Source organism: Buteo buteo, chromosome 11, assembly GCF_964188355.1.
Source record: "Buteo buteo chromosome 11, bButBut1.hap1.1, whole genome shotgun sequence".
Taxonomy (NCBI): Eukaryota; Metazoa; Chordata; class Aves; order Accipitriformes; family Accipitridae; genus Buteo; species Buteo buteo.
The window spans coordinates 13949786-13967514 of record NC_134181.1 but is presented as its reverse complement, the minus strand read 5'-3'; the positions used below and the strand labels follow the sequence as shown (position 1 = coordinate 13967514).

The following is a 17729-nucleotide window of genomic DNA, read 5'->3' as shown; positions in this document are numbered from 1 at the left end:
CAGGCATGAAAAGGAAGGAAACTTACTCATTCTGTACAACTTGCAGCTAGCGATTATTCTAACTGGGTGGACACCTTGCACAAACTCATCTGGTTCATAGGCACTGAAGCCCACCTATGGAAACATCATTCTTCTGCACTGCTGTTTATCCTTTCAACAATTCTGTTCTTGGGATTCTTTCCTAGTTTACCCTTACTAGCACTCTGCCCATAACCCACTTAGTGTGATTTGTCTTCCATTCTGACCTTGATCTTCTATAATTTAGACTAAGCTCTTGCATTCAATTCTGTTCAGTCTGTAAAGTATCATTCCAATTTATGCCATTAAAAAGGTTTCAACTGGCTTGTTATTAAAGTTTTGCAAAAAAACCAGCAGCTCAGAGCAGTGACTACTTGCTTATTTAAGGCATTTTCAAACTTCGGACATTAGGACACCACCTTACTATGCCAGAAACAGTACATAATACTGTAGGCAGGTCAAAGAAAAAGCACATCAACACCTGAAGATGAGGTGCAATGAAATATTTAAAACATATCTGACCTTTCAAAAGGACATACACCCTGTTAAAATCTACTGACCTATGAAGATTACTACACCACTTTAGGTCCAACAGCAATTCAGTTGGTTGTACTTGCCTCTGGCTGAGACTGGCCTTTTGGGCCTTCTCTTCTAGATGCACAAAGCAGACATGCTTGCTGCTGGGGGCTAGGATAGAAGGGTTAAAGAGGGCAGAAAAGGGCCTAAGCTTTTTTTTTTTTGGTCCCTGAATAATCTGTGCTGTTTTGGCACAAATGCAAATGTGGGGCGATCCTGCATCCTACAAGTGACTGAAGTATGCATGTGGTGCCTCCGCTGTGCACATGGTATTTCTCCATGACTTCATGAAACCAGTGTTGTACAGAACTAAAAATACAGTGGCTTGTCAGACTGGATGATGAAGCATTCTACAGCCAGGTACCTAGAATGCCAGCAACCAGCCGTGGTGCAGTCAACTCTCCCCCCCCCCCCCTTAAATTGACTTCATCCTTAGAAATCGGTGGTAATTCAACTTAAGCAACTTGAATTACACAATTTGAATCTAAGCTTTTTCAATTGTTTTGGATGCATGTGATACTTACTTTAGGTTTTGTAATCTACAAGGCCTACTTACTATATTGAAATAAAAGATGTGGATTTAAACATCTTCCTAAACCATGTGGTTTAAGCTGCTTTTGATGAATTATAGACTCAGTTTAAAATATTGGCTATGCAGAAGCAGCATTGTGTAAATGCTGCCATAGGAAGAAGGAAACCAAAACTTACAACTCCAGCATCCTTGTAAGCTTCTGCCTCTTGACAAGCTTGATCAATGATCTGGGTCAATGGAAGAGAACTTCTTGGTGTCCCTGCAAGAATAATGCTGCTTACCCCAGGGCATGTACAAACCAAAACCACATACAGTTACAGCTTTCATGTAGCACAACTATAGCAATTGGCATACTGAAATAGGGTGAAACAGGGTAAACTTGCTAAAAGGCTCCAGTATCTCCTCACAACGTGCCTTAGTGGCATCTCTTTGCTTAGCTGAACTTGACAGATCTGCTGTAACCATTCAGCTCCTAAATCTAATTCACAGCTTGAGGAATATCTGCTAAAATATCTTCTTGCACCAGATCTACTCTTAGCTTGTTATTCCTGTACTTACTATAGCTTATCCTGCATTAGTGATGCTCCACCCAATACAACCTAGGGCAACACCAGCCTCTAGGTGTGCAGAATGCCCATGGTAAACAACAGCCAATTTAAAATCAAAGCTATCTTAAACCCTAACCTGCAAGGCTGATTGCATCTGATCTTCGGTGTAAGTGCTTCATGGCAGAAATGAACACGCGTGGATTTTGTTGGAGTCCAGTGAGTTTCCCTTAAGATCAACCCCGAAGCCTCTTCTGATACTTGGGTTCCGAAAGCCAGGCACTGAGAGTCTGACATGGGGACTGCCAAGAGCTCCCTGACAACTTTGTTAGATGGTCTGATTTTGCAGCATGGGGAAAGCTGGCCATAATGCCTGGAGGCTGCTTCTGGGAACATGTGGAGCATCAGGCACCAGCTGATCAATGGGAAGGTCAGCTGCTGTAATTAGCTCTGCTTACCCTGAGCCCCGGGACAGGTGGATGAGGAGGTCAGGGTGGAAGAAACCCTGCCTCTTGTCTGAGCTTCTTGTTGCCTCTCAGGACCCACGAGAGCTCTATCCGATATCTACCCTCTGCCAGTGCTCATTTGCGTCGTTTCCTAGCAGTTGCTTCTTGAAGCGCAGCGGTGGAAAGCTCGCCAAAGCCAAACCCTTGCTTCCTTGCTCTGGCTCCCTCCACAGAAGCGTCTCCTGCCTCTTCTACCCCTAGAAGGGAGGGATGCCCAACCTGTGGCACTTCGCGAGGGGCCCGCAGCGGCGGTTGAAGGGACAGGCTTCCCGGGGAGCGGGTTCTGCGCCGGGGGCTGCGGCCGGGCTAACGGGTGACGCCGACGAGAGGCCGGCCCGGCCCGGCCCTGTCCCGCCGGCCGGCCGTGCTCGGCGGGCGCAGCGCCGGCGGGCCGCCGCTTACCTGGCAGCGCTCCCACGTGCACCACCCCGACGACAGCCGCCTTCAGCCGCCCGAAGAGCCCGGGCGGCCGCATGCCCTGCGGGGAGGGAAGGAGGGAGGGGATCAGGGCCGGGCAGCGGGCCGGGCAGCGGGCCGGGCAGGCCCCGGCCGGCCATGGCGGCGGCCCAGCCTCCCGCCGCCGACAGACCGGGCCCGTTCCTGCTCGCGGGCGGGGCGGCCGGGCCCCTCCTCTCAGCTCCCTCGGCTCGGCTCGGCTCACCTCAGCTCACCCCGCCGGCGGCCCGGCGGTGACCACCTGCGGCGGCGGCCGGGCGCGCTGCTGCTGCCGGTGCCGGTGCCGCTTCCGCGTCGGTGCCGCCGGCCCCGCCCCCGGCCCCGCCCCGCCGGCCCCGGCCCCGGCCCCGGCCCCGGCCCCGTCGCGGCATCCCGCGCCCCGCGGCGCCCCGCGCCGCTCCCACAGGGCCCGCCGGCGGCTGGCGGCGCCCCGCCGCGCCCCCCGCAGACCCCGCCCCGGCCGGGCGCCGGCCCCCGGCGCTGCGCGCGGGGCCACGTGTGCGGGCGGGCGGGGAGGCGGCCCCGCGCCGCGCGTTTAAATGTCCCGCTCGGCGCGGGCTGCGCTGTGCGCAGGGACGGGAGCGGCCGCGCCGTGAGGCAGGAGGCGCCCAGCGGAGCCCGCCCGCGCCGCGCTCCCGCCCTGCCCCTGCGCCCCGCCAGCGCCTCCGCCGGGCACCCACCCACCCACCGCCCGCCCGCTCGCTCGCTCGCTCGCTTGCTCTCGGCCGAGAAGGTCCGGGGCGGCCGGCGCGGCGGTGAGCGAGCGACTGCGCGGGCAGGGGGGCGGCGGGCGCCCCTGCCGCCTCCCGGGGTGCCCGGCCGCGGGGCGGGGGGAGCCGGCGGGCCGGCCCGGGGCTGCGGCCGCCCTTTCCGCGCCGTGCGCCCGCGCCTCCGCGGCCCTTTGTGGGGGCTGGGGCCCGGGCCTGCTCGGCCGCTCCCCGCACGGCGCTCCGCTCGCCCCGACCCGGCCCGGGCGGGCACCATGCGCCGGGAGAGGTGAGTCCGCTGGCCCTGCCGCGCGCGGGGCCCTGTAGGCCGAGGTCTCCGTCGGGCACCCCCGAGGAGGCTCCCCGCGGCCGGGGCTCCCTCAGCTTCTCCTCTCTTGGCAGCGACTGCGCGGAGGAGAAGGCTCCCGCCAAGGGGGACGGGGCTGCGGAGTGCGCCATGCGAGCCCGCAAGAGGAAAGCCGATGTTGCCACGGTGAGTGCGGGCCCGGCGGCCTGCCCTGGTGCCCGCGGGCCAGCGGCTGGCCCGCCGCCGGGCTTGGCCTCCGGACCCTCGCCTCCTTTTGTTGGGTGGCGGGGGGCCATGTGGTGGCGGTGGTCGGGGTGCTGGGTGGGCGGTGGTCTGCTGCTGCGACCCTGAGGGACTGGCCGGGTGCGTGTCGCGGTGGCCGGCCGTCACTTGTCCCGGGGTTTGTACTCCCGAAACTACATGTTCCTTTCTGTAGTTCCTGCAGGATCCTGATGAAGAAGTTGCAAAAATGGAGATGACTAGAAAAAAGCAGTATGAAAACCAGGTAACCAGCTTGGCTTTAGCTCTATCATGCTACTGTAATCTCGGTTAACCCTATTGTTATTTTGCAGTATCTCATTATTATTGCAAACGTGGTGCAACAGAGACACAGCTACCACGTGCTGTATAGCAATGGGCGAGGGGGACTATCAACCCCGGCTGATGAAGAGTGCAAAACGCTTCAGGTCACACTGGTTGCTTTGCAGTCTTTGCAAGAGATGAGGCCTGCGTTGGTCTAAAACATTATGTTAATACTTTGGTATATCCATCTGTCACAGGATTGCAAGGGTGCGCCTTACAAAAGCCTTCGTACGCGTTTAGGCCTACATGGAGGGGATCTGCATTGACCTCTCTAGAGAGTCGCAAGGATACAGTCATGCGCTTAAATGCTGTACCTTGCAGGCCAAAGCACAAGACGCTTAAGTATACAAACAGAATCATCTTTTGGGATGATTCCTTTGCAGTTGTGTCTCTGCTTATGTATCGCCTGGGAGAGAGGAAAGATCCCCCTTTGCTTCCACCATCAGCTCCATTCCTATTGACAAGTGTCATTATCAGACTGACAGAGAGTATGAGGTTCCTGATTAGAACTTTGAAGCTTATACTAGATGGTAACGCAGGCGTCAAATAGGCTTCATTTCTCTGCAGAACAGAGGGATAATTTCTGTAAAGTCACTTAGCTGTGGAAATCAGGCCTGCAGTGGAGGTTAGTAGTGACCATTCCTGGTTTTCTCAGTAAGACATTTAGAATGACCTGAGTTAGGAAGTCAAAACTAACTTTAGTAGTGTCTTCTTGCTCCCTTAGTGCCCCTCCTGTAATCATTGAACCTGAGATGCTATTGGTATCTATATTGGATGCTGTGTTGGTATGTGGTATCGAAAGCATGATGCTTTTGTACATTGAAATGCCCACTCTAAATAAAATGGAGAGTAGCCTGGTTTTTTTGAAATAGGTTTATTCCCCTCCCTTTTTTTTTTTTTCCTGCATGCACACACATGCTTGCTCAGTTACTGTCACTAGGACTTCAGCCTGTTAATGCACATGCAGGGTGATGCTTAAGCTGCAAAAGTCATGGTCAGGGAGTACAGACCATACTCATTTGGTACGCAAGGCTATGCATAATGTGACACATCTAACCAGAAGTGGCAGCTGGAAGTTCTAAGACTAAAGTGCTACCATAACAGATGGGCATCATTGTTTGGAATGGCCTCTGCTTGTTGCAACTGCGTATACTAGTTATCAGTCAACATATTAAGCAGGGCTCAAATGGTGAGCATTTAATGAGGGGATCTCTCCTTCCCTTCTGTCTTTCTTTTGTGCGGTATATTAAACTAATTTCTCACTTCTGACAAGGAAGAGCTTCCTGTCCTTCAGCACAGCACTCTCCTTCACCAAAAGATTCAGTGTGTTTGAGCTGAGCAAGGGCTTCTTGTGCATGCTTATTGCATAATAGTAAGGTATTGTTAAAAAAACCTCAACAGGGACCCAATTTTACCTTCTTCCAGAAAGACAGTGGAGAGAAAGTTGAACTATATTTTGTGTATATTGACCTTCGACTTTGAAAGTGGACGAAGACTTCCAATTTTTGTGTTCCTGGCCTGATAGCCATTCAATGTTACTTCAGGAATGATAGGTAAATTAAAATTTAGATAATTTAAGCAGTAGGCATCCAAAATACTCACTTGAGAATTTTTCAGGTTAAGCTCAGGTACTCACGGGATTTGGCCCTTTGATTCTGTAAACCACAAATAAAATGGATACCTGTGTTTCTGTCCCTACACAGAGAAGGTTTTTTGTTGTGACAAAGTAGCCAGATTGTTACAGATCTGTTTAAAAAAGCTAACATTTGGCTGCACAGCAGCAGCTCTTCAGTCTATGGTGTGACACAAGCTATTCTCTGATATAAATTGCCATGGGCCACTAATGAGAATATGTTTACGGTTCCAGCAGCAGTATAGCAGGCTTGTATGATAGCCAGTGAGATAGTTATTCTGTTGAGGCACAACGATTCTAAAATGCAAGTAGCTATAAATCCACTGCAGCCTATACCACATGACTTCTACATTAAATAAATTGTTTACTGACACTACTTTATGCACAAGGCAAAATATCATAGTCACATCCCACTTTACGGCATCTTCATAGTCAATTCATTAGTTTGCTTCTGTTGAACATAAGGCCTGAGTTCTTAATTAGGATGCTGTTACCCTTTATGTGATGAAAGGGTGGCTATATCATCAGGTTTGTGACAGCAGAGTATTGCATAAATTCTGTGTTTGATTTTAGAGAACTGGCACTGCTGTAATTCTGCTAGCAATTCTCATATTAATTCTGGCTGCCTTCTGCGGACAGATACACTTCCAAGGCTCTGTGTAAAACAGAATTCATCTAACTAGTTTAGAGTCATCTGTGGAATTGTGATACAAATTACATGGCCACCTCCATCTATAGCGGAGAATTGAATTTAGAAGTTAGTTTCTTTAGATGAAACTAGCTAATGTTTTCATGTGAAAAGAAAATGGAGTAAACTCTCAGGAAATAGTTTTGATCAGTTTCTCACTAGACATTTTTCCAGAATCTGGTCTTACTGTTGTCAAAATGTTCCACCTAACTGGTTTGAAAATATCCTCCAAAAAGTTTCTTTAACTAGTCTAGGTTATCTTTAGAAGATCCAATTAAAAAAAAAAACCCACCCCCCAAAAACAACTTAAAAGTCTTCAGACAAAGAATGTAAACTATATCCAGGTTGAGAGCTTGACTTGGCCCAAATTTGAGGCAGGACAATGTTCAGACTCTTTAGAAAATTAAAAGTAGTAGAAGCTCCTATGCTGTTCAGAAAGAATTGGAACAGCTTAATAATGGGAGTTGCTCTTCTGTCTCCTATTTATTAATTCTGGAATCCCTTTGTGATGGCAAAGAAAAACCCTATACTTCAAACTAATGTGTGTGAGTGAAAAATGTCTAGACTTTAAGTCTTACTGACGGGCAAACTAAGGCTGCAGTCTAGTAGTTGATATGTCTCTGCTAGGAGGTGCTGCTTTTTAGGGTGAGACAAACAGGCCTGTCCCCATCCTGTTCCTCTGCCTTTGATTTCCATGCTGAAAATCCTCTGACCCTGCTGTTTGAATGCAGTTCAGGGTCACCCTCTTCCTCTGCTTTCCTGCTACCCTCCTTGCCCTGGTCTGTGGAAGCTTGTTGTGACTCCCAGCTCATGCTGAGATACGCAAGTGTCTCGGCAGCTTGTATTCTTAGGTGTGGCTGCTTCACTGAAAGTTCTGCCTCTAAACAATGACCCCAGTGGTCACTACTGGCTCCATTTTGTGTCTGGCCTATATGCCTGAAGAATGTCCAAAAGTTCTGTTAAAATGAACGTTTGATATATCAGTGAATAACAACATGCTGCAGAAACCGAGGTGTGTAAGTGTTTGAGCTTTAAAAAAAAAACCAAACAAACCACCTCTGAACTCCTAGGTTTTCTTTTTTTTATAGCTGTATGGGCTCGACTGCTCTGATGGACTTCACTTACCTTTTGCCCTTCTTGGTGCTCCTCCTAAGGAGCCTTCTCATGTCCTCAGTTCAATTTCTCCGATCTGTATCTAGCTCTCAGGTCTGAGGTAGAGATCTGTATCTCTGATCAATTGTTCTATTCCTGTATCTGGAATATTACTGTGGGTGTCACCCACCCAAGCTTTCTTGCTGGGCTCTATATAGATTTGAAGAGGCAGTTTTCCCCATTGATTTTTGGCTTGTATCCTACCCAGCTCCTATTTGCCTCACAAGTAAGCCCAGGACCGTAGGATTTCCTCCATTAGGCTGCACAGATTCTCTGTAACATCTGTCGCTTTTTGGCAGCTCTCTGCTTTTGGGTTGGCTCTGTGCAAGCCCAAAGGAAGCTCTTCATGGTTTCCTCGCACCCTCCCCACCTTAAACTGTTTCTTTTTTCAGTGGTGGCTCCCATTTCCTAACAGTTTACAGGGTGATATAATGCAGTTTCTTGATACTGTTTCTTAGTTTTGGTTGAATGTCTTGCTAAGTCTGCTTTAAAGACTCAAGAGTCTGATTAACATGCTCATTCCCTCAAACAAAATCCATGCCAGAGCTGTAGGGTTCCCTCACTTACACTAATTCAGACTCCTGTCTCCCTGGTAGCTTCTTGCTTTTGAGGGCCCTGCGTGTTTGTTTCCTCCTTGTCTCTAGTGAAGCTGTATCTTTTTCTGTTGCTTGCAACTTTTCCCCAGTGGTCTTGGTGAGTGATATTACCTAGTCAAAACCTTTGTTTTCACTTCTTCTCAAAACACCTAAGAGGCTTTTGACCCTTGGTTTGTGTTTCCTTATAGAAGATTGGGTGTGGTGAAATCTCCTAAATCAATTGTTGTTATTGCTGCAATGTAGTATGTGAGGTATCTGCTTTGGTTGAGAACTCTGTGGAGCAGATGCCTTGTCCTTCAGAAGCTGCTGGTGTAGTAGGCACCTTTAAATGGATATTAGATAATGTACTGCTTTTTTATTGGTTTGCTGATTAACTGATAAGGCAGCACTTGCCCAAAGGCTGTTGGCAGCTGGGCTTGCCATGCAGTTTGGAGGACAAAGTGGGACTAAAGTCTAGTTTTGAGGGAGGACATAAATTAACTTAAAGCAATGCTGATTTGACACTTTTATTCAAACTTTCAGTTCATAAGAAATCTGTCATTTTTAAGATAAAGATACTATTCTGTCTTTTTGTCTTCCCCCAACCAAATTAAATCGTGGCATGGCTGGGTATGTAGCTATGCTAGATTTGCGTGTAGAACTCCAAGAAGAAAAACTACCCATCTGTGTGTCAGTAACTGAAAGTACAAAAAAGTCTTAGCTGTGAGTGAACTGAAAAATGTGGGGTTTGTTTCATCAAGTCAGTGGTTTCTGTTTCTGAAGCTGGTGCTAGAGAGTAGCCATTTTGCTGGAAAGTGATGTCATTTGTAGCAAGTACAGGGCAAAAATGAGGTGTGGAAGCTTCTTTGTGAGAGGCAAAATTTAATGTAGAGCATTTTACTAGTTAGCACCTAATGATTCTTCTGATTTTTTTTTTAATATTTTTTTCGTTGAAGCACATTAGGAATCTTGTTAGGGAGTTCTCTCCTTTTAGTGCTGCAGAACAGATCAGTTTGCAGCAAGATGGCTGACTTCACTGTTAGGCAGAAATGCCAAATTTTAATTTGCTTAGGCATGATGACATGGGGCTGGCTTTGTATTCTACTGCAAAATAAAGCAAGTAGTATTTTCCTGGGGAACTGTGTGAAGCATACACCAAGATCTCATTTAACAGAGTTAGCCAGGAGAAAAGTAAACTTTAACTTAAGTTCTGGTCCAAATAAAAGGATATGACGGGTGAAGTGACAGATGTCTGATGTTTGTAGGCCTTGGCAAAATTCTATATATTAAATGGTCAACTTGATATGTTAGTGGCAATTGCTTAACATGTACTTGCTTTATTCTGAAAACAATTGGATCATAAGTGCTTTGTTTTTTTCATCTTAGCACTGCAAGATAAATAAGAAAAATTCTATAAACTACGGTTTTTGCTGTGTTCATTGTCAAGGTCGATTTGCATGGAACCATGACTTCAGGCATTGCATCTACATATTCCTTACCAGAAATCCTGACCTTGTATTTGTATAATTATAATCACAAATTGAGTTTTAAAGTTCCATCTGCTTATTCTTTACCTGAAGGCAAGCATCTTGCTTTCATGCAAAATATTTTTGGTAAAACCAAAATGCAACGTGGCAATAGGAGACTCTGACTTGGATATTCTTCCACGAAACCATTGTGGTCCTTCAAAAGGAGAACAGGGTAAATGTTCTTCAGCTTTAGTTGCAAACTTGCTCTACTGTGAAAATAAGCAACACCCCTCTACTCAGCACTGATGAGGCCACACCTGGCCTACTGTGTCCAGTTCTGTGCTCCCCAGTACTAGAGAGACTTGAACATACTGGTGGAAAGAGTCCAGCAAAGGGCCACTAAGATGATTAAGGGACCAGAGCATCTCTCCTACAAGGAAAGGTTGAGGGACCTGGGACTGTTTAGCCTGGAGAAAAGAAGGCTAGGGGAGATCTTATCAATGTAGCTAAATACTTGAAGGGAGGATGTAAATAAGATGGAGCCAGGCTCTTTTCAGTGATGCCCAGTGATGGGACAAGAGGAGATGGACACAAACTGAAGCACAGGAGGTTCCCTCTGAATGTCAGGAAACACTTCTTTTAGCGTGAGGGTGACCGAGCACTGGCACATGTTGCCAGAGAGGCTGTGGAGCCTCCATCCTTAGACATACTCAAAAGCCATCTGGACATGGTCCTGGGCCACTGGCTATAGGTGGCTCTGCTTGAGCAGGGGAGTTGGACAAAGTGACCTACAGAGGTCCCTCCTCATCTCAATGATTCTGTGATTCTGTGCAGTTTAAAGAGGTAATCATAGTTTCTGTCATAGTTTCTTGCCAATGTCTTGTCTTCTATTTACAGCTAAAATGATTATCTAAAAAGGCACAGTGTAAAATCTTGTATTTCATTTAATAGCCATCCTGGGATAACGTTCACAAAAATGCCCATGTGCTGATTCCTACTCCAGATAAAGATGATGATCCAGTTGGTGTTGATTACTCTCGCTTTATACATCTAAGTGTTGTTCCAACTAGAGCTTCACCATTACCAGTTCTAGGGTAAGTGTGCCATTTTGCTGCTGCTTGTCTGCCTTCCTTTTGTCCTATGATTTGAGACTAAATATATTGATCTTTCTTAGTTGGGCAAACAGAGAGGACGTATGGAAAAACATGATAAACAAAGAAGAGACATATGTAAGGGATAAACTTTATCTGCAGAGGCACCCTCTCCTGCAACCGAAAATGAGAACAATCCTTCTAGACTGGCTAATGGAGGTAAGCTTTTCAGTGCTTGTGAGTATTTCAAGTGTGCTTTTCTTAAAGTGTACTAATAACTGTCATAACTACGTTTCATGATGTTTGCATAACCCATCTAGCACTAGACACTCGTCTTCATCTTAAAGTTTGTCAATGGTACCAAACTTAAGAAAAGAATATATAATGGGTTGAGTTGATGGTGTACAAATGGACAATATATTCTGATATTCATTTAGACTGACAGCGGATAATAATCAATTTGTCCCTAAAGCTCCACAATGTAAGCTTTTTAAGGTCATGCTGCAGATAAAAGCTGCAGAAATGATTGTGAAAGTGACTGAAAGAAGGAAGGTGTGGTGGCTTAGAGACTAGATGCATCTCACAACCTCTCTATCTGTTATTGGCACGTAGAATGTACTACAACTCTGTATGCAAGTCTTTTTTGCCGTTTGGATGACTTGGTGGCATAGTCTGTGTTCTTAATTCTGAAGTGTTTGTGAGAATTTTCTCTTCTGAGATGTTGGAATGATGCATCTTTGTAAAAACAAGGAACTGATGTTCTGACGTTGTTAGAACATGTGCTTGCATTTCCTAAAAGGGTTTTCACTCTCATATCTTTGTTTTGGGAGTTACTGTAGTGGCAGTCATCTTGTGTCAAAGGAAACTGTTTAGCTCATGCTCTTAGTTAACATGTTACTTCACAATAGCAGTGAAGCAGAAAGCCAATATGAATTTTATGTCTAGCTCTTGCCTTTTTTGTATACATCTGTAGCATCTGGTTTTGACTCTGTAACACTGTTCTTGACCTTTGTAATCTCTGATGTCTCTCCAGGTTTGTGAAGTCTACAAGCTTCATAGAGAAACTTTTTATTTAGCACAAGATTTCTTTGATCGGTTTATGGCAACACAACAGAATGTTGTAAAAACACTATTGCAGCTTATTGGTATCTCTTCTTTATTCATAGCAGCAAAGCTTGAGGTAAGTATCTCCAGCTTTACTTAAACATAAAAATGTGAATGGACAGACAGCACACTTGTTGTACACTAGACGCGTTTTGGCAGGCTTTATGGAGTTTGTTTCTATGACTTTTCAGCTGGGAGGCAGAAAAAAAAAAAATTTTTTTTTTTCTTTTTCCAAAATTCCTCCTATGTTTTTTTTTAGAAGTGGCTAAAATTAAGACTAGCTAACATCATAGTATATCTCTCTAATCTTAAAAGGATAGTATTCTCGGAGAGAATAAATGTAAAGTTTTAAATTGCAGTTGCTAAATGAGTTTTTGGCTGGCTGCTGTATGCAGAGATGACTTGTTGCAATTCTGTTGTCAGTGGTGTACCTACTGGATGATAGTCTGAGCTATTCTTTATTTACTGGAACAAATTGAACTATTAAAATACATAGCGCTTTTTAGGTTCTTACTGTTTGTCTTTTAAGAGGGCTATTATTCTTCAATCTGTTCTCAAGCAATGGATAAAAGGCCTTTTCTTTAGGATGTATAAAAAAGTCTTGATTATGATACAGTCTCAATGGTGCTGTAGTCAAACATGTTGTACTGATCCATCAAAAGTGAAAGGTGAAGGCTATGAGCAGGAAGGTTGAACAAGGAATCTGTATATTAAAGGCACAGTAGAACACCATGAGTTAGGATGGGGTGTTGGTTCTTTTTTTCTTTTTTCCCCAATGTTTTGAAATGCTGAAGTAGTGGTGGGTTGTTCTTTTTTTTTTTTTTTTTTTTTTTTAAGCACATGAGACTAGTTACAACCTATTCCACAAATTAATACTTGATTTCCTATCTTTCAGGAAATTTATCCACCAAAGTTGCACCAGTTTGCTTATGTTACAGATGGAGCTTGTACAGAAGATGAAATCCTTAGTATGGAATTGATCATTATGAAGGTAATATTTCAAAGTGGAATTAGTTCTACTTTAGTTTTTAAAAACTTATAGCATAATCAGACTAAAAGCAGAGAGCCTCAGTTAATCTTATGTGCTGCTAAGAGGCACAATTTCTCTTTCTAATTAGAAAACAGTGTTCTTTAGGTAACAAGTGATTTAAAGCATCCACCAGTATGTGCATATTAACAAAATGAATCATTCCCCCACCCTATCAGCAGGAGGAGGTACAGGAGAGGATTAGATTTGTGTGTTTCAAAGATGCCTTGATGAACTGGAATTACAGCTTCTGATCTGGAGTAAATAAAGTTGCATGGTTTAAGTTAGGAACTCTTTATTAATACTGAAGTCTTGTGCATGTCTGCTCTTTCAGGCTCTTAACTGGAACTTAAATCCACTGACAGTTGTATCATGGCTAAACATTTACATGCAAGTTGCATATTTAAATGAGCTTTATGAGGTATTGCTGCCACAATATCCACAGCAAATATTTGTACAAATAGCAGAGGTAAGACTGATTTCTTCCTTCAAATACTATTTCACTTGGAGAAAAAAAGTGTTCTTGTGACAGACTTATTAAACAATTTGTTGTCTTGTAGCTCTTGGATCTCTGTGTGCTGGATATTGGCTGCTTGGAATATACATACGGAGTACTTGCAGCTTCTGCTTTGTATCACTTCTCCTCATCTGAGTTGATGCAGAAAGTTTCAGGTATTGGCATTTATAAACTATGTCTAATGTGTTTACAAATGTTAAGTCTTCATTCAGGCAGATAAGCATGTGTCTTGTCTTACAGGTTATGAATGGTGTGAGATAGAGGAATGTGTAAAATGGATGGTTCCGTTTGCAATGGCTATAAGGGAAGTAGGAAGCTCCAAACTCAAACACTTTAGAGGTATAGCTCCTGAAGACTTGCACAATATACAGACACACATAAACAGCTTGGATTTGCTGGTATGTATATGCATAATGAACTAAAAAGCTGTCTGTAAAATCTCCTACATCTTGTTTCTTCTTTGGTTAGAACATACAGTAAACTTAAGTGAAGCATTATCGGATTGAGACTGAGTGTATGCAGATGATAAAACGTGTAAGGTTGTATTCCAGTTGCAAAATTCTTGGGACAGAGACCTGACTTGTTCTGTATTTCGTTTAAAAAGCCTCTCATCTCAAACAGCAAATAATTACCCTAGAAATCGGAAGCATATTTCTACCCTTTAAAATGCTTCAAGTATTGTATGTTAGACCTTTCTCTATAGGAAGTACAGGTAATACAACCTTGTCTGATGAAAAAGAGAAAATAAAGACTGATCACTTGAGACTGATCTTGTGGGACTGTTATGTTGACAGTGGTGGTTGACAAGAAGTTGAGCAAGAGTGGCTTTTAGCATGAGAAACTTGCAGAGGATCAAAATCTTGTCCAACAAATTGTAGTTAATGTAAGCTATCGGAGGTTTTTTTTCTGTTTAGGTTATTCAGTTGTAGTAGAGGTTAAAGCTCTTCATATTCAGTTGCTTCTGAATATTGCTTTCTTGAAGATACAAGTACCATAATGCTGATATCAGATTCCAAAAGTTAATACTGACCTCTTGGGGTTTGTATTCACTAACTATTGTATACTGCATGATTTATCAGTTACTTTTAGGAGGGTTAGATACAGATAAGCATTTCCAGATTAGCAGTCTATCAAGTTATAAAACACTGAATTATATTGATCTGTTGCATAAATATACCAAAGTAAAAATATTTTTTTTGTCTCCTTTTTCTGTGCTTTCAGGACAAAGCTCAAGCAAAACAAGCCATATTGGCTGAGCAAAATAGGACTTCACCTTTCCCCACTGGTGTCCTTACACCACCACAAAGTAGTAAGAAACAGTCTTCTGGACTGAAGCCAATATGACTTTAGAAACTGTTGACAAGACAATTTTGCTGAAGTGCCTGTTCTGCTGGTTCTAACTCCTGCTCCATTACAGAAATGCTGCCAGTGAATTTCATAAGCTTTTATGGAATCTGAAAAGGAAACCTTAATTTTTTTGTGACAGAAGAACTTTTCTATTTGAAATATTTTTATTGAACATTAAAATATTTTAAAGAAATGGATCAAGTACACCAGCCACTTAAAAGAACACCGAAGAGTGCTCCAAATGCTGCTACGGAGGGTGATGCTTGATGTGACCAACTGTTCAGAAAAAGGGCTTGAAGTTTAGATTAGTTACTGTGCCTGTTTGTCCTTTGGATAATCTGCAGTCATACTGTCCCCTGTTGACAAATGGGCAAAAAGTGCTGTGGAAGACAACATTTCAAAGCCTCTTTTTCAAATGGTTGGCTTACAACTTGATGCCTTTTTAAAAACTCTTTGTTATAAATGCTGCTATGTCTCTGTGTATCCATTTTTAATAAAAATGCTGTCTAAGACAGCTGGTTTTATGTATATTCCTATTTTTCTTTTAATTATGGTCAGCTAAGATTTTTCAGACTGTGACCGCGCATAGTGTGGGAGTTGGGGATGAATAATGTAGTAACTATGGCTTTATTTATTTACCACTACTGGCTTATCAATTAAAACTTCCTCTCTGGATACTAAGATAATATTGTCATGCTGGGCTACTTGGATTTCCCTTAGCCAAATGCAGGTGGCTAGGGAGGGGATAATAAACATGACAAGTAGGTGGAGAATGCTTCCACAACACACTTTCTAATGATCAGTGTATTAGGAAATTGTTGAATCAGATTGTCTGGATTGTTATGCTTAATAGCAAGAAGGGATCAGTGGGAAAATCCTACCTTTTCTTAAAACATAATCATTTAAACTTTGGGATTTTGGCATAGTCTTTGACAGCTAATAGTCTTCTGTGCAAAATTGAATTCTGGAATGGTGTGTGCCTTTTTACAGGAAGAGTTGTCCTTGACCTTTGCAAGGTCTGAGAATCTGGGAAGTCATAGTAAGAAGTTTTCTGGAAAGTCATGGTTCTAGAAAAAAAGGGAAGTGGAGAAATAAATGTAAAAATGGTTGCTTGTTTTTCTCATGATACTCGCTTTGAAGGACTGTTCAACAACACTGAAAACTTTTGTGAGACTGCCAGGATTCATCATGTCCTTCTGTAGATAACTTAAATGCTACAACGCTTACATTCCAGGAAGCTCCTACTCTGCTGTTGGTTAATTTTTTCTAAACATTAGTTCCCAGCAAGGCTGCTTTTTATTATTGTTGGGTTGGTTTTTTTCCCCTAAGTTATTCTCCCTTTTGTTCTTCCCTTACCCAGTATTCTGATAAATGTTAAAGCTTTAATGTAATAAAAATGCCTATGGTAACTAATGGTAAGCAAATTATTTTATGTTGTTGGCTTTTTTTTTTTTCCCTTGCAATGAATGGCTATAAGTTCTGTGCTAACAAAACAAGTCTGTTAGCTGAACAAGTTTGCTGGTGCCAGTTCAGAGAGGATTTAATTTCTCAGAGAACTACATTTCCTAGACAAAAGAATATTATATTTACCTATTATTGAAAAAGTTTCTATCATGGGAGGAATTGTCAAGACACATTTTGGTACTTTGTCCTTAAATTTAGAACACAAAACTGGGGTGGGGGGTGGGGGGAAAAATAACCCTCCTGAAATGTAGTCTCTAGGCTTAATTCCTAAATCACCAGCCAAGATTCAGTACTAGTCCTTTTGCTGTACTTTTCAGTACTTAGTACATGTTTCATCTGTTTCTAAAACAAAAATAAAATTTAAAAATTATATTTAAACTGTAGCTGGTCCCTTATAAATGGGGATTGCATTTTCTTTATGACTTTTAACTTTCAAGAAAATATGCTGTAATAATATTACAGATACAACGAACTCTAACTTTCAGTTTAAGCTAAATATAACCTCCTGGTTAGTACGTATTCAAGGGTGAATGCAGGTGTTCGTGTGTTCTCAGCTGTGTGGGAAACCTGTATCTGAGAGATGCACATTTATCTATGAATGAAACTGTTCAGATAACAGGCCTCTTTCTAAATTGGATCTCTACTTTAGATAGTAATCCTGCTAATTTTTTTTTTAATTCCCCCTCCCCCCAAAAGGTCAACCTGCTTTATTTCGATGGGAAGCAATCTGTTCAGAGTGCAGAGATCAACCACTTTTGCAGCTTCCCAGGTAGGAAAGCAATCGTGCGCTGGAGATATGGTACTTTCCAACAGGGGTGACTTACCTTAAGAGCTATTTTCTTACTTTCTCATCTTTATCTCATGCTTTAAGAATCTTTGTTTCTGGTTGACTTGCAACACCTATGGATACTTATGTCTGAGTGTGCTGTCTTTCTAGGGTAGCTTGAAAAATTGTGTACTTGTTGCCATACACTGAAAACCATTTTAGGGAGGAACAGTGTAGTTAATTTTAAGGAAGATAGTTGTTCCTATTGGAAAAACAACCAATGAACCAACAACAAAAAAACACCAAAAAAAAACCAAAACCTCAACCCCAAAACAAACCCAAGAGGGAGTTCCCTCTGTGTTTCTTTGCCTGAGGATCCTATTCTAAGTTCTCTCTGGTCCTGGACCAGGCTGGAGGCAGATTCACAGCAGGCAGGGAGAGAAGCAGATGGGCAGTTCTGCCTAGCTAGATAACAGAAAAAGGTTTAGTGTGTTTACAAGCGGGCTGAAGCTTGTGCAACGAAGGTGAGCTAACGTCAAATAATATGTTCCTGCAAACTGTCTCCAACTCAAAGTGTGTTACCCTGAGAGGTGGGGAGAGGGCTCCAGGGGCAACGTGTGAGGCTGCAGTTCCCGCTGCAGGAGTGCGGGGGGCTCTGGCGAAAGCA

The 17729-nt window shown here is 43.6% G+C and overlaps 2 protein-coding genes across 9 annotated transcripts in view; one reads left to right on the top strand and one right to left on the bottom strand.

Moving 5' to 3' along the window:
- The window catches only part of LOC142036691 (protein C19orf12-like), a 58584-nt gene extending 55643 nt beyond the window's left edge, over window positions 1–2941 (bottom strand). For all 7 annotated transcript variants that reach the window (XM_075040130.1, XM_075040132.1, XM_075040128.1 and 4 more), the window contains exons 1-3: window positions 2839–2941; window positions 2580–2655; window positions 1303–1385 (exon numbers count right to left, since the gene is read on the bottom strand). Coding sequence is in view for 2 of the 7 variants with exons in the window: in XM_075040141.1 (XP_074896242.1) it covers window positions 1303–1385; window positions 2580–2652 (156 nt within the window). In the remaining 5 variants the exon portion in view is untranslated. The remainder of the gene's footprint in view (window positions 1–1302; window positions 1386–2579; window positions 2656–2838) is intronic.
- A 463-nt stretch (window positions 2942–3404) lies between these two features.
- Window positions 3405–16304, top strand: CCNE1 (cyclin E1). Of its 2 annotated transcripts, none has more exons than XM_075040126.1 (11): window positions 3405–3629; window positions 3743–3833; window positions 4093–4152; window positions 10698–10840; window positions 10921–11056; window positions 11871–12017; window positions 12837–12932; window positions 13303–13437; window positions 13529–13640; window positions 13726–13883; window positions 14707–16304. In XM_075040126.1, the coding sequence occupies exons 1-11, from the start codon at window positions 3616–3618 to the stop codon at window positions 14827–14829; spliced, it is 1215 nt and encodes a 404-aa protein (XP_074896227.1). In that variant the 5' UTR covers window positions 3405–3615; the 3' UTR covers window positions 14830–16304. The 2 variants fall into 2 exon arrangements, with proteins under 2 accessions (XP_074896227.1, XP_074896226.1); XM_075040125.1 differs by having other exon boundaries at window positions 4084–4152; window positions 14707–16303.
- Window positions 16305–17729: the final 1425 nt, after the last annotated feature.

Excerpts from the sequence above, each read along its gene's own strand:
- CCNE1 (XM_075040125.1), top strand. Across the intron at positions 10,841-10,920 it reads TCACCATTACCAGTTCTAGG|TTGGGCAAACAGAGAGGACG; the intron begins GTAAGTGTGCCA and ends GATCTTTCTTAG. Across the intron at positions 13,438-13,528 it reads TATTTGTACAAATAGCAGAG|CTCTTGGATCTCTGTGTGCT; the intron begins GTAAGACTGATT and ends GTTGTCTTGTAG.